The sequence below is a fragment of the Camelus bactrianus genome, chromosome 23 (genome assembly GCF_048773025.1).
Source record: "Camelus bactrianus isolate YW-2024 breed Bactrian camel chromosome 23, ASM4877302v1, whole genome shotgun sequence".
NCBI classification, from domain to species: Eukaryota; Metazoa; Chordata; class Mammalia; order Artiodactyla; family Camelidae; genus Camelus; species Camelus bactrianus.
The window spans coordinates 17,408,215-17,423,773 of record NC_133561.1 but is presented as its reverse complement, the minus strand read 5'-3'; the positions used below and the strand labels follow the sequence as shown (position 1 = coordinate 17,423,773).

General features: G+C 57.6%; 1 protein-coding gene across 3 annotated transcripts in view; it reads left to right on the top strand.

Moving 5' to 3' along the window:
* The window catches only part of ITPKB (inositol-trisphosphate 3-kinase B), a 96,499-nt gene extending 82,343 nt beyond the window's left edge, over window positions 1–14,156 (top strand). For 2 of the 3 annotated variants that reach the window (XM_074351696.1, XM_074351697.1), the window contains exons 4-8: window positions 114–327; window positions 4,493–4,697; window positions 6,829–6,930; window positions 8,612–8,683; window positions 10,909–14,156. In XM_074351696.1, the coding sequence (XP_074207797.1) occupies window positions 114–327; window positions 4,493–4,697; window positions 6,829–6,930; window positions 8,612–8,683; window positions 10,909–11,124 (809 nt within the window). In that variant the 3' untranslated portion in view covers window positions 11,125–14,156. The other variant, XM_074351698.1, reaches the window with a different exon arrangement.
* Window positions 14,157–15,559: the final 1,403 nt, after the last annotated feature.

Here is a 15,559-nt window from a genome sequence, read left to right as displayed (position 1 = left end):
AGCCCCACAGCCTCCCCGAGAGGCCGGGGCACTGAGATGGAGGGCCAAGGGGTGGTCAGAGCAGGGAGGGCCAAGGCTGGGGACCCAGGGCCTCCTTCCACCTTGCTCTGCAGGGAGCTTCAAGGCAGCTGCCAACGGCAGGATTCTGAAGAAGCACTGTGAGTCGGAACAGCGCTGCCTGGACCGGCTGATGGCTGACGTGCTGAAGCCCTTCGTGCCTGCCTACCACGGGGACGTGGTGAAGGACGGGGAGCGCTACAACCAGATGGATGACCTGCTGGCCGACTTCGACTCGCCCTGTGTGATGGACTGCAAGATGGGCATCAGGTGAGTCAGGCTCCTCGGACAGAGCACACTCGCTCCTCAGCACCCAGCCCGGCCAGGCGGCAGGTGCCGGGTACGGCATCCAAGGCTTCCAGGAGGCCAAGCTTTCTGGGCTGTTTCTGAGGCCTCGTGTGTGCAAGGCCAGGCTAGGGGGCTGGTTGGACTCCACCCAGGTCATCTCACATATGTGCAGAGGGGACAGGGATGCTGGCTTTGCCCACGACGGCCCCTTCCCTTCTCTGGTGAGCTGGGGTGGGGCAGGAGCCAATAGCTGGTGGGGCCAGAATGGGTGGGAGCAGAGCCTCCCCAGGGAGAGGGCAGAGAGACCCACCAGGTCAGGTGGGCTTGCTGGGGGGCAGCAGGGTGGGGGAGACTTCTCATCCCACGCCTCCCACCCCCACATCCCCACCCAGCCAGTGAGTGGGAAGAGGAAGCTGGTTAGTAGATCATGTTGGTTTGCCAAAAAAGGCCTTTGCCTGTCATAAGAGTATAACGGAGGAGGGAATCCAGGCGCACGAGAGGCCCTGACCACAGGTACTGGCTCACCTGCATTCTGGACTGGTGCTGGGGGTGGCCCCAGCTTGACGGCTGCGTACTCCCAGGCCCAGGGCAGGGCCCAGAGGCTGGAGAGGTCCATGGGCCCGTGTGTGGAATTGGGTCCCCCTAAGGCTCTGTCCTTCATCTCAAGAGTCACGGAGTAGCTCCTTCTTCCCTGTGGGACAGGGGACAGTGAAGTTCTCTAAGGCCTAAGATCGCTGCCTGGCTGCTGGTGCCCAGATGGACGGCCAGATGCTGGCCTTCTCCCTCCCAGCCCGCCGCTTACGGGGGAGACCAGGCTCCGAGAAACAGAGCTCAGAGTTAGAGCCTGCATTTGCTCTGGATGGTTTAAACAGTTTAATTTCTTCTAAGAGGAGATGGAGAAAGAGGAGTATGTGTGAATATATGTGTGTATGTTCAAGAGAGACAGCGGTCAAGAGAGAAGCAGGCCAAGCCAGTCAGTTTTCCTTCCCTCCTCATTCCTCCTGGGAGCTGTGTCATAAAATCACACCCTGCAGGCTGCCCCACTATGTTTCCTGGCATTGCCTGCAGGGCAAGGACGAAGGGGTGGGGAAGTATAGGTCCTACTCTTAGCTCTGGCACTGTCCCCAGCCTCCCTCTCTCTCTATCCAGGGCTCTCACCATCTCCAACCCACAGAGTGGAGACAGAATGTCCCTCCAGCCACCACCTGGGCACGGCTCTTCCCCAGAGTCTTATTTCTGTCCCTGGAAGGCCCTCGCGGGTGCAGCAGGATGAGCCCTTTCCAGGGGAGACACATAAATGTTCTGATTGGTATTCGCTCAGACCATGGACAAGAAAGCACACCCTGTGGGAAGAACGCATGGCCAGTCAGTCCTGAAACGCTGCTCCCTGTGCCTGTCTGCTCCTGGGAGTCTGCTGGGGATAGGAGCCCCCCCTTACCAAGGCTGTCCTTAATCCCCTGTCACCTGCAGCCTCTGTCCCACTGCACCCCAGGGCTCTCAGGAGAGACCCAGAGTGACCAGCAAAGCTGGGACAGGTTTAACCCAGTCCTGGGCAGGGCCTGGAGGCTGAGGGAATGGGTGGGTGAGGATCCTGGGTGGAGGGAAAGAGGTAGGTCTCACCCCAGCCCCGCCGTCCCTGTCTCACAGGACCTGAGGATGGGCCCTTCTACGCTCTGAGTGCTGGGTGCTCCTTACGGCCACCCTGGCAGATGGGCCATAGTCTAGTCTGAGCTGGAGGACTTTGACACCAGAGGTTAAGGGACTCACCAGGGCACACTGCCAGGCAGCTGCACAGCCCACGTCTGCACCAGGTAGATCGAGCCTGGGCTGCAGTTGGGTGCTTCCTGGGGACTCCGTGCTGGCCAGAGGGAGGACGGCCAGAGGGAGGACGTCAGAGCCAAGGGCCCCACAATCACTGAGTTCCCAGCAGGAGGGGTTTAGACTCATCGCAGTGGTGGAAGGGCTGATCAGCAGACCCCGTCTCGGCCATGGTGGGGCTTGAGGAAAAGGTGATGCAGGCACAGTAATGTCATAACTAGGGGTGTCTTGGGAACCCCAGTTCACGGACCTATGCTCACCTTGCTCTGGGAGTTTCCTTAGACCTGACCCTGCAAATCCATGTGTTATGTGACCTTCCTTGGAGAATCAGAAGTGTCTTCCTGACATCTGGACCAGGGGCTGGTGGGTGGAGACCAGAATTGTCTGTAGCACCTCTGCCCTTTTGGAAGAGGTTGGAGAAGATGTGGTGGGAAGTGGGTGACTTTGGTGTGCCACATGTTGGTTCCCTGTAGGCTGGCTGGCTGCCTTCCCTAGAGGAACACTCCCTTTTCTTGGTCTTGTGGCTTCACCCAGCAGGCTTCACCCCCCATGTGACAAGGTTTGGCCTTCATGCTGGGGTGGGTGTGGGCTGGGCCAGTGCTGGGTCTTTATGGAGAGACTTTGTGGCTTGTGTCCCAGTGGACCCCTGGCCCCACCATCTGGCTGGTGACCCCATAGGCATCTCTGCCCAACCCCTTTCCTCTCCCAAGATTGAGCAACTCTGCCCAGATTGAGCTGCGGGGGCCCTTTTTGGAGAATGCCCTGTGTTGGAAGGGATTTGACAGCAAGGCCTGCTTCCTGTTTAAGGAGATACTGAGAGCTCTTTACAGAGGTGCAGCCACCCACCACCCTGCAGTCCCCTGCAGTGCACTTAGGAGCATTTGGGGTGGCAGCCCCTTCCCCAGCCACACAGCACACGAACAAATAACACACATGCAAAAGCCTCCTGCCTCACAGCCTCTACCCTGAAGCTCTCATCCTCTCTGGCCTGGCTCTGCACGCACAGTAGTGTGTGTACATGTATGTGTGGGTGCAACATGCATATAGTAGCGTGTGCATACACATGTGTGTACGTGGGTGTGCGTGCAAGGGTACGACCAAGGGCAGACCACCTCCTTATGGTCTTCATCACCCCTGGAAGGTCCTAAATGACCAGGCTTAAGTTCACACCCAAGGATTTGCTTTTTTCTTGGAAGAGTTGGTCCAGTGGTTTCTGGAAGCTTATCTTTTAAGGGCATCATGGATTTGAAGTTCAGTCTGTTCTGGATCCCAAACCGGCAGGTTGGAGGTGTGGTGGGATGCGATGGAGTCAGGCCCCAGAGACAGATAGGGGAGAGTGGAGGCCAGGCTGGTTGTCACAACTTCCACCCACGCAGGCCCCGGGAGAAAACTTCCCTCTGCTCAACTGACACTGCAGATTTCTGTTTCAGGAAGGATCACAGGCAGCAGCTAAGCCGGTTGTAGGGGGAGAAGGGAAATTTAAAGGAGAAGTAAGGGAGAGGGTGGGCGTTTGTGATGTGCAGCAGTGGGGACTCACCCCTCTTTTGGCGATGGGGGTCAAGGAGGCAGCCTGGGGCCAGGAATTGTCTCAGGCTGCTCAGATCCTGTACTGTCCCCATCCCTGTTTCCTCCGCCAGTTTCTAGGGGACTCTGGTCAGTTCATCCTGCAGGCCGGGCCTGCCTGTGCAGAGGGCAGGGCGGTGAACGGTTTCATTGACTGCATTCTCTTGAATCCTGGTGTCTCAGGAAAGGGGCAGGAAGAGACGGGCACGTTATGGGTTTTGCCCTCCAACACTGGCCCCTTCAGAGGCCCCTGACCTTTGTTCTCAACAAGGTGTCCCCTCTTTGGTGAGAGCCTTCAGGCTGCTGCAACACTGGGGAGATGGGTGGGGTGGGGACAGAACACGCTTCCCGACCCACACAGGTGCTAGCTTCCAAAGCCCTTGCTTTGAGGGAGGGTCCCAGGCAGCCACGGGGGCACAGCTGTCACCCTGAGTGGATGCTGCCCTCAGCCCCCTCTCCCACCCTCACCCCAGCAGGATGAGGGGAGGGACAGAAGGACAAGCCACCAAGCTGCCCTGCCTCCTCCTACCTCTTCTGCTGGCCCCTGAAGGAAGAGCTCCTTGGGCTTTGTCAGTAGTCTTGGAAGGAGGTTGCTCCCATTGGGCCACGCTGCTTTGTTCTCAGTCAAGAGCCAGGCCCGGTCCAACCAAGCATGTGCCCATCCTGGATGAGCCTGACTTGACTACGTTGACAGCAGTCCTCAGGCAAGGCACCAGGGGGCTGAGGTCCAGCCCACAGCCCTCACATGGCCTCCCCTCCCTCTCAGGACCTACCTGGAGGAGGAGCTCACCAAGGCCCGCAAGAAGCCCAGCCTCCGGAAGGATATGTATCAGAAGATGATTGAGGTGGACCCTGAGGCCCCAACCGAGGAGGAGAAAGCCCAGCGGGCCGTGACCAAGCCGCGGTACATGCAGTGGAGGGAGACCATCAGCTCCACGGCCACCCTGGGGTTCAGGATCGAGGGCATTAAGGTGAGGACAGCCAGGTGTGGCCTGAGTGCCCAGCTCCTGGATGGGGAAGTCATTGGGTTTGGGGGGCCCCACCAGCATCCACCCCTGGGGTCCTGGCTGCTCTCAGGACCCTTCAGAGGTGGTAAGATTCCTCTCTGCACAGGCCCAGGGTGTGGGCAGCCAGCCTCAGAGACAGATATTTGGGGAAACTGGCCTACTCCTTGGTCTGGGTCTGGGTGGGATGACCATGTAGGGGCCTGGGGCCCAGAAGCAGGGATGGTTTCTAGCCCTGCCCAGTGATGAGTCCTCTGCCAGGAACCCTACATTTACCCTAGACCATGCCCGGCACTGAGAACCCACCCAGGAGCCAGCTCACTGGATGCCAGTGCTAGGCGCTGCCTTGTTCTGCCCATGAGCAGAAAATCAGGACTGACAATGAGATGCAGGCAAGGGAGGGAGCATGCTGGCTGCCTTTGACATTCGCGCCATCTTCCCTGGACAGGTGGGACTAGGCACTGCTCCTCCAGGTCGCCAGACACCTCTGCACTGAGGCCACCTCCAACTTCTGGGCCACCTCATTCTCTTTTCTTTCCCCTTCACTCTCCCGAGAAGGGCCTGGGGATGCTCTCCCTGTATCCACGCCTCCTCTGCTGGTAGATTTGAAAGCAGGCTCAGACATGTGCTTCACCCCAAGGAGCGAGGTTGCAGGCACCGGCCCCCGCGGTCTCAGGCAGCCGTCCATCCTGAGCGGAGGGCAGTCCTAGAGCCTTCCTGGGTTTCCATTCTCTGTCCATTCTTGGCCCGCGTTGGCCAGCCCTGGAGTCAGAGTTGGGCAGCGCGGAGCCCTGACTCATAAGCGAGCGAGGCCAGAGCGGCTCCCGCAGCCTCCTCGCAGATGGCATTGGGTGGAAGTTTCTGCAGGCAGTGCCTCGCTGCCAATGGTTTTGAGTGGGGGAAAGTTTTCACCTTCCCCTGGGACTGCTGCTTTGTGAGCTCTGAGCTGAGAAAGTCATCTGCCCCTCCCCTGTCTTCTGAAATCAGGCTTTCGCTCTTTTTTGCGTTTAGTGTGAAAGCAAATTATATGTTCATCCTCCTCCTCCCAGTGCTCCTTTTCCTTTCTGTATCTGTTTGAAACAACCTTCTTTTCCCTTTACCTCTCTTCCCCTCTCAAGCTGGATCTTCTGGTCTCTGTCCGTTGTCTGCCCATCTTCTGGGACTGAGGGCCACCAGCTCTGAGAGGAGCCAGCTGCCCCCAACAGCACTCCACCAGCCTCTCCCTCCCTTGGTCCAGGAAATGCCCCCTCAGAGAACCCCTGTGGGAAAGGTCCAGCCCAAGATGTGCCGTCCACCTACCCCTCTGCTCTCTCCTCCTGCCCAGGATCCCGCCTGTTGGTCGTCTTCACCCTGGTGGTGCACAGACGCAAGTCTGGGGGCTCCTAGTGGACTCATCCTTTCTCACCCTTTGTCCTTAAAGAACAGATGTCCTCATAGAAATGCTAAGCCCCGTGTGCTGCCTGAACAGCCTGGAGCAGGCGTAGTACTGCGCTCAGGAAATGGAGCCTTTTCTTGGGCTGGGTGGGCTGGCAGTGTTATATCTTGGCTCTCGGGGAACCTAAATAAGAGGCCTTAAATTACAAAGGGAATCTTACTTGAGGCAAGGAGCGCCTCTTTCCTGTCTGTGGGGAGGGAGGGCGTCCCTGGAAAGCAGGGAACTTGAGGCACCCAGTTTCCAGGGCCCAGGCCCCTAGTGGCAACTGAGGCCCACGCATCTCCCTCAGCCTCTGCTGCTCACATTCAGGACACTCAGGACGGGCTCCGGCAGCCTCGCACCTCCATTCTTGGCCCAAGCTCGCCTCCTGCCTCTAGGCCTTCCGAATGCCTTCCACTCTGCCGGGGACGCTGGTGCCACCCCTCTGTTCTCCTCAGCCAGGGCCAGGGCAGCCTGTCCTCTGCTGTGCCCATGCAATTGACCTCCCTGTGCCTGGACAGATCGGCGCCGGCCTCTTTGTACCACACATGGGCACCTGGCCACCGGGGTGTCAGGCTGGGGCCCATGGCTCTGAGGTTGGCGCGGTGACCCCCGGGGATGAGCCCAGCACCAGCCTGGGGGCCCTCTGCTGACCCCTCCTGGACGGGATGCCATTCTCCTTAGAAAGAAGACGGCTCTGTGAACCGGGACTTCAAAAAGACTAAAACGAGGGAGCAGGTGACCGAGGCCTTCAGAGAATTCACTAAAGGAAACCGTAACATCCTGGTGAGTCGGGTGCCCCCTGCCAAGGGGCTGGCTGTATGTTCCCCGGGCAGGGGTAGCTGCTGCCTCTCTGGAGGCTCTTGCCTAGCCTGAGGCTGAGCCAGGCTGGCAGCCGTGGTTCCCACGCAGAAAACCCTGGCCCCAAACTTCTGCTTGGAAGGTGAAAGGAAAGTGGCGTGGTTATCAGCCCCGTCGGGGGGTAAACAGGGAAGCTCGGTGAACACTCACACATCTTTCCCTTAATCAGCAGCGTCTGCTCCCGAGAACATTTCCGCCCTCTTCAGAGCAGTCCTTTCCACTGCTGTATGCCTTTAGCACCCGCTGCCTGCCAAGTGTGTGTTCAGTGCTCACCGAATCCTCACAGCAGCCCCCTGCAGCGGGTGGGCAGTCTTGTCCCTATTTTACAGATGGTGAGACTGAGAGGTCAAGGACACGCAGCTAGGAAAGGGCAGAGGTGGAACTCACACCCAGGTGGGCCGGCCGCCTGCCGGTCCCTGCACTTCTAGGCCCGGCCGGGCCTCTTCCAAGCTGAGACCAAGTGAGGGAACTGTGCTGGGGAAGTTGGGGGTTGCTATTTACATCACCCTCCCCAGAAAGAACTGACTGGCTTTCTGAGACTAGAGGTGTGGGCGGCAGAAGTTTATGACAAAGTGACTTTATTTTCCACTGTGGCAGCAGGCAGGCTGGACAGATTCTCTGACCACTGGGATCAGCTGAGGTAGCGTGTGTTGAGCCTCCACACCCCAAGTGCAGGGGGCCCTGGGACAGCCAGAGCCTTGGGTACAGCAGGGACGTGGGCCTTCTTCTGCCCAGCCTCCCAGGCTGCTGAGTGGGGAGGGCTGGACCCAGGCAGCCTTTCTCCAAGGAGCCTCAGCGCTGGCTGGAACTGGGGACTCTCCCTCCCCTCCTTTTCCGGCTGGGGAAACTTCGCTTGGCCCCTGGCAAGAGCTGAGGCTTTGGTCATGGGACATGCACCCAAACGCTTCCATACCTGAGGCTCTGGTTCCTGGGTCACCTGCCCGAGAGGGTGTCTGCTCCTTGGCAAAGCCTGCCGCCGAATGCAGTCTTCCCGCGCCTAGGCGAGAAGGGCTTGCTCCTGGTGCTGAGCCCCGGGCTGGCGCTGCTGCACACGGGCATGGAGGGACCGTATGTGCCTGGGCCACAGGCTTCCCTCGCGGCCCCTGGGGAGGGTGGGTGCCCCCAGAGCCAGCACAGCTCAAGCTGGGGTCTGGAGGCTCCGTGGAGAGGCCCCTGGCAGAGATGTTTGTGGCTCCAGCTCTTACTTAGTGTGTCCTTTCAAAAGTCAGGGCACTGAAGTTTCTATCAGGAAGACACACACCAGGGCAACTAGGCTCTCTGGGTGCTGCCTCTACTGCCAGCATTCCAGAATAGACTTAACTTTCCTGTGAGGAGCTCCTGGAAGCTGCAAGGCTGTTCGGGAACTGTCCCTCCCGGCACCTCTGGTCACAAAGCCATGTGGAGGGGAGGAAGCTTGGGACCAGGGCCCCAGCTGCCCTGCCTTCTCTGGGCCTGTTTCTTTGCTTCTAGATGAGGAGGTTGGAATAATCGGGGTGGAAGCCCCCTCCCACACTGACACTCAGTGACTCCAATGACCCAAATCAGGCTTAAAATCCTCCCCTACCTCCAAGTGTTTAAATCTGATCATCTTTCTTTTCCCACCCAGATCGCCTACCGGGACCGACTGAAGGACATTCGGGCCACCCTAGAAGTCTCTCCCTTCTTCAAGTGCCATGAGGTAGGTGTTAAGCTTTTGTCATTGTGGGCAGAGAGCAGTGCCCCGTGTGGTTGGCCACGACCCTCGGGCATGCCTGCCTGAGCTGTGGGCCGGCCTCCGTGCTGGCAGACCCGCTTGCTCTGAAAACCCTGGGTTTTTAGGGTGCATACAGCCTGCAGGCCGTCAGTTCGGGCACCTTGTGCCACACAGGAACCATGTCGTAGCACGTCTGGGTCCGGCTCCCCATCCTGCCTGAGACTGTCGCCGTTGCCCTCTTTCTTCTCCCTCTCCCTCCAGGCCACTGAGGCTCATGCGCACCAAGTGGCGGTGGCAGGACTTGTCCCAAGCACCCAAGGGGCTCAGGGCAGAAGTTCTCTGAGCTGCTGGAGTAGCCCAGCAGCCCCCCACATCACCACCCGGAGATCTTTAGGAGGGGGAGGCAGGTGTTTGGGTACTGCTCTGGGAGTAGTACTGCTGGAACTTTGCCTTCTCCTGCCTTTGTCTGCAGAGGCAGTAGGCAGCAGACAGGGAACGGAGACAGCTGGGAGAGAGGATTTGGGAATTGTCTGTGGTTCTGTGGAGGGGTTTATAAGATCCTGACATCGGGGAACCCAGGGCCCCCAGCCCCATGTGCGGACACACACACAGACATACCTACAGCCTCTAAAATGGTTATTGCTGCAGCTGGTGCATGTGAAGCAGGTATCCCACCACTTCCTGCCGACTAGCAGCTCTCTCAGGAAGGCAGCCCCTGAGCGATCTTGTATGGAGGCAGCCTCTGCCAAGCCCTGCCCGCAGAGAGGGCTGTGGATCCAGCAGGAGAAATTTGAGACAGCTGGTCCCAGGGCGCCAGGCAGGAGAGCTTCCCCAGAGGCAGTAGGCCAGACCCACAGAGAACCATTGTGCAGATTACATGCCCGCCTTTCTCTGGGCAGACAGCCGGCCTTGCCCTTGGGTTTTATCCCGAACCTATCCCTCGGCCAGGGTGCACATGTCCTACTATATGAGGTGGCCCTGACAGAGGTGCCTGGACAGGGCCACCCATGAGGAAGGTGTAAGGTGTCTGGAGGGGAGGCTCAGCGTGGCTCAGCCCTGAGTAGCTGTGCTGGGTCTAGCCGATCTCGAAATGCCCTTTTTTCCATCCTCACTGAAGCTCAGTGTCCCTGGGGTGTCTTTGGCTCATCCTGGAGTCTCTGTGTTCCCAGCTTTGTGCAGCCTGCGTTGCCTCCTCCAGCCGGCCCGCTTCCTCTGGAGGAAGGACTCAGGCCGTAGGGCCGCCCATGACCCCCTGGTGGACGGAAGGACCCACTGCTGCCCACTCGGCAGCCCCAGGCTGCCTCCTGCAGCTTTGCGCTCCCTCCTTCAGCACTTTGCTGTAATTTCCTGAAAAATTGTTTTGCTGTGCTCTTTCTGGAGGCTCACTCAGAAATCTCAGGTCTAGAAAGAGGCCAGCTAGGAACAGAATGCCCCTTCACTGGGCTCAGCTTTTCCAGAGGGTTTTCCCTGTCCTGCCCGAGGCCCTGGGAGCTATAATGGCACCCCAGCCCCTCCCCATCCCCCCTTGTCTCCTCTGGGACTCACACGGTGATCCAGCAGTTCTGGGATGTGTTTATATTTGGGAAAGCACCTTACCCCATGCAGGTGCTCTGATCTGGCCCAGAGCAGGAAGGGTGCTTGGCGCCTGCTGTCCCCGGCAGAGACCATGAGCGCGAACCCGCCTTAGAGCCCGTCTGCCCAGGACTTACAGGGGGTGTGCTGTGGGGCTAGAGATGACCTGGAAAACTGCCCACCCTCCTCAGGAGCTGTGAGTGTCTTTTGGACAGTGTCCTTTCCCCTGCCCTCTACAGGTAGGAGGGTGGCATCTCCCCTTGGGGTGTTAGGTTTGAGTCAAAATCTCCAAAGGGAGGGGCAAGCCCCATGGTTAGCTGTGGTCTAGAAATAGGGAAAGTGTGCAGGTCAGAGCAGAGTCAGAGAGGAGGGGTCTGCCACCCTGGACTCCTCCCTGCTGCCAACCACACAGAGGGTGGTCAGGGTTCTGGATCCCACGTCCTCTGCCCCTGGCATCGCCACTCTCGGGCTCTGCTTGCTGCCCAGGTGAGAATGGGGGCCAGAGCTGCGGGCAAAGCTCTCACCACTTCACGGAGGCCTCAGGCTTTTCCGAGTCCCCTCAAGTGCCAGGTCGCACAGTGTGGAGGGCAGGGTGGGGGCCCCGGGCTGTCCCGTCTCATCCCCCTGCTCCCCTGCAGGTCATCGGCAGCTCCCTCCTCTTCATCCACGACAAGAAGGAACAGGCCAAGGTGTGGATGATCGACTTTGGAAAAACCACACCCCTGCCTGAGGGCCAGACCCTGCAGCACGATGTTCCGTGGCAGGAAGGGAACCGGGAGGATGGCTACCTCTCGGGCCTGAACAACCTCATCGACATCCTGACGGAAATGTGCCCGGACGCCCCGCTCGCCTGAGGCTGCCCCGCGCCCCACCTCGCCGTGTCCTGGCCTCTTCTCCCCTCTTACTTCCCTCCTCCTTCTGAATTTTTTCTTCACTTTTACCTGGGTGCGAGCCCCAGAACTGACCCTCCCAAACGTCACTACAAGACACTGTGCAGAAGAGGAGATAAGATTTTCTAGTTACTTCCTAATTGAAGGGCTTGGCATTTGTCCATAGGATCTCCTGCTAGCAGAGAGGCCCAAACCCAGGCTCAGCTGCCTGCAGGGAGGTCAGTTGGGTTTAGATCTGGAGGGAGGTACAGGAAGCTGTGGGGTCCCTGACTCCAGAGGGGATTCTAGTAGATGAGCCCCCTCAGCCTTTGGGCAGGCTACCTGTGGGGGCCTGCTGCCCCCTGGTGGCTAGTGCTGTTAGCGCCACTGCTGGGCACAGCTCATTCTGCTCCATCCTCTCAGCCTGGGTTGGGGGTCGGGAGGGTTGCTGTAAGAATAGGTCCCTGGTGCCTTTCTGGTAGTTGGGGCACAAAACCACTGGGAACAGCATGTAGGCCATGAATCAAGTATCCTCTGCTTAGCAGCCCAGGGACTCCCAGAGATGCTGTGGTGGCTTTTGTAGGGCTGCTAAACCAGGGACCCCACCCACCCGGGATTGAAACCCTCCAGCACTGGGACAGACCCAGGAGTAGGAGGAGTCCAGATCCAAATTGGCTGTGTTCTCCAACACTGGCCTTCCCAGGAGGGGGCAGGCAGGAGCTGTGTTGCTCCATCTCTGATTTCCGCCCATGGATTCAGAGGGACACTCTGCAGACCTGAGCTTCCAAGGATGCCACCCAATCCCCAGAGCTGCTTGTGCCTCCCGCTCCTCACCTTGCTGTGCTGGGGGCTGGGTGGCAGTGGGCCAGGGCACAGGCAGCCCCCAGGGGAAGAACAGAACCTGCAGGGGACACTTCTCTTCCGTCCCCTCACCTGCCCCACCTCCTGGTGCCAGGCGGTCTGCCTGCTGCACACCCAGGGCTCCCATGAGGTCCAGGGTCCTCAGCCATTACAGGGCAGAGCTTCAGGCCTGCGCTGAGCAGGGAGGTAGCAGGAGGCTGGCTTCCTGGCATCATTTTCCCCCTGAAATAAGTCTTAACAGCCTGAGGAACTTAGGCCTGTGTCCCAGACACGGTGTGGGCAGCTTCCAGAGTATGTGATGGGTGCCAGGCATCTCCTCCTGGAGTGTCTTGGTTGCTTGAAGATTCACAGAGAACCAGCTGTAAGCCTTATTTTAACTGTAAAGCAAGTAGGTCTGTATTATTGAGAAGAATGTAAATTTTGCGTGACTTCTAAGGAACAAAACTCTGGCTCTATGACCATTTGGAGCTGTGGCCCAGGTGCTCTCCTTTGCGGTTGGGGGTACAGGAGAGCAGAGTTGAGGAGCTCCGGCCGGGCGCCAGGCCAGCAGCACTGGGCCCGTTGCTCTGCGGGGAGCTTCTCCAGGGACACATGGAGGTAGTGTGTCCCCAGGTGCGTGTGCCTGGAGGACCAGTCCAGAGGGAGGGCTTCCTGGGCTGCCCCCCATTACCCCAGGGTCTCTGGGGGAACTGTCAACTTGCCCATGTGACACGTACATTTTCCCTTTTCATGCTGGGTGAGTGACAGTTGGTGGGGGTGGAGGGTGGGACACATGAGAATGTGTAAGTACAGATTTTAAAAAAGGAAATCACTTTCAAACTTCCTGGCTCTTGTTCAAAACAGCAATGAGCTCCTGTGTGGGCTGACTTGCTAAAGGTCACACCCCCGCCCTGCTGAGCACAAGAGATCTTGTGACAGCACGTGACCTTAGAAGGCAAAGCCAGCTCGGGGTCTCGGGAGCTGTAGTCATTTATGGGGCAGGAGAGACTCCAGGTGTCTCTGCTGCAGCTGTCTGCGGGGAAGGGACATCATTAATTCAGATGTAAAGGTTCTACCACTATGGGCTGGCCAAATCACCCTGTGAAAAAAGTTTGCTAAAGCAGATCAATGCTATGAACAAAAATTACAGGGGACCAGCCTAACTGATTTAAGAGAACAAACATTCTAAGCACTTTAAGCAGACACCAGTTGTCTGCAAACAATGTGCTAATATGCAGACGATTTGTTTAGTAAAGGGGGCCCAAAGGGCCTCTTACTGGCAATCCTTTGCTTTGGGTTACATTATATATGTGAATGGTAGAAAGTGGCATCTTGTAGGGTAATTCTAGGGGCTTGGGACTTTTCTATTTCCCGTGCTGGTTCTCCTCCTCCACACCTACTCTCTTTCTCCCCTCTATCCCCCACCCTTCTGTCTGAGCGGCATTGAACAATCCTGGAATGGGATTTCCCAAAGCCCCTGCCCAGGCGATCTGAAACCTTCCCCAGCCAGCCCGGTCCGGGCAGGGACTCCTTGGGTCCTGGCCGCTCAGGTGCCAGGAGGGTGGGATGAGCTGGGCGTGCCTGCGCACAGGTGAGTGTGTGCCCTTCCAGCCGTGTCCCTGCTGGGCCCCAGGCGCTTGGTGTCCAGCCTGCTTAACAGTGGAGGGAGGTTTCTCAACTGCTTGTCCCAGATGTGCCTTTAGTGTCATGTAAGAAGTTTTTAAGTTATATTTATTTTGTCGGGTTTTTTAATTGCACAAAACACTAAGATTGAGAGGCTGGATTCTGTTTCTCCTTTAAAAGCTTTGCCTTGTTCCTGAACTTGCTTTCCTGCTGGTGGAAAGGACCCAGATGCAGCCCTGGCCACCATCCCACCTCCCACGCCCCACCATGGACTCTTTGCCCTGTTAGCTGTATTTAGCTTTGAGTTTCTCTGCATCCAGTCAACCCCCGTGTGTATATGACCCAGGCCCTTGCTTGGGAAGAAGCAGGGTGCTCACCCCCGCCAGTGCCTTTTGCTGAAGGAGAGGACTCCCCTGAGTGTTCTCCTTCCCTCTGAACCCCTCTCCCCGCCACACCTTTGGAGAAAACTGAGCTGTTACAAACCCCCGCACAGTGCCTGCCGGACTGACTACAGACGCTCTGTACCTCCCTGAATAAAGGCCCTGGGGACCGCGGTGCTGGGTGCTGTCTGCGTGTGGTCCTTCTGACCCCAAGCCCTCAAGGAGTGTCTGGGGGGTGGACGATGGGGGGTGGGGGTCTTTGGAAGCTGGAAGATCCACTTGGGGCTCTGACAACCCCCTGGGTATGGGGGTCAGATTGAGTAACATTTTAATCAGCAAAGGATTTAAAATACTCTTCAAATGTGGGATTTTAGTTTTGAATCCTCTATAAAATAATTGCTAAGACCTTAAAAAACACAAAAACCACTCTTCAAAGCTACTCCTTTCTACTCTCTCCACGAAAATTTTTACACAGTAGCTCAGGGACCACAAAATTAGCCACAAAGTGCTCCCCACCCCCTGGGGCTGGGGGAGAACCTCGGTCTTTCTGTGTGAGGCCCTGGGTGCGTGAATCTGTAGGCCCCTTTGATCCCTGTATCACCTCCATGAATAAGGCTGTGTAGCCTCCATTTTACAAACAGGGAAGCTGAGGCTGGGACCAAACACTTTGACCTGGTAGCAAGAGGGAAGGCAGGGATTTAGATCCAGAATTTGCCCGATTTCAAAACCAAGTCTGTCTTCCTCCCTCCCGGGGAAGCATTTAAAGAACAGAGAGCTTTTGTCTTTGCCCCAGTCCCAGGTGCTAAGCACCAGGCTTGGCACATAGTAGCAGCCCAGCGAGGTTTTGGTGGACCGATGTGTCTGGGTGGCCGAGGAAGACAGCTGAGAGCAGGAGCCCCAGCAGCACATTGAGGATTCACCATGCACTTCCCTTCAGGCCTTTCCCAGCTCTGGATTGCTGGCGGCTTCACTTGCAGAACTCAGAATTCTTTATCTGCGGGTTGATAACATCCTTTATCATTTTGAAAAATTATAGGACAGAAGTACCAAAAAAGCCACAGGGCCTTTGCACCTTCTGTCCGATCTGCTCTCCCCAGGTTATCATGTGTTAACTATGCTCACTTCAGATTCTCACACCTGTATCTCATTCCTGTTCGTTCCCCACAACTACAACTGGCTGTGGGCTGCAACCATTGTCTACATAGGTTCACCTGAGTTGCTTCCTGCCCTTCCTTCCCTGTCAGCCCAGAGCCCTGGGATGTGCCCAGACCCTGCCTGTGTAACCTTGGAGTCTGGAGCACTTTAAACCACCCCCCGCCCCTAGTACAAACCTTTCACCAACAGGAGACGGGAACAGGTCACTGGATCCCTCCTCCTTCCCATCCACCTCACTGATGGATGCAGCCTGACTGGCTTCCCAGAAGGTGGTCCATGAGATCCAGCAAGCTGCTGCACTTCGTGGGGCTTGCACTCTGACAGAGCAGCAGGAAATAAGCCTCCTGCTCAGGCTTTGCTCCCTGGGGAACCTGAAAAGGGATATCATTGCTTAGATCTCTGCTCAAATGTTGCCTCCTTGG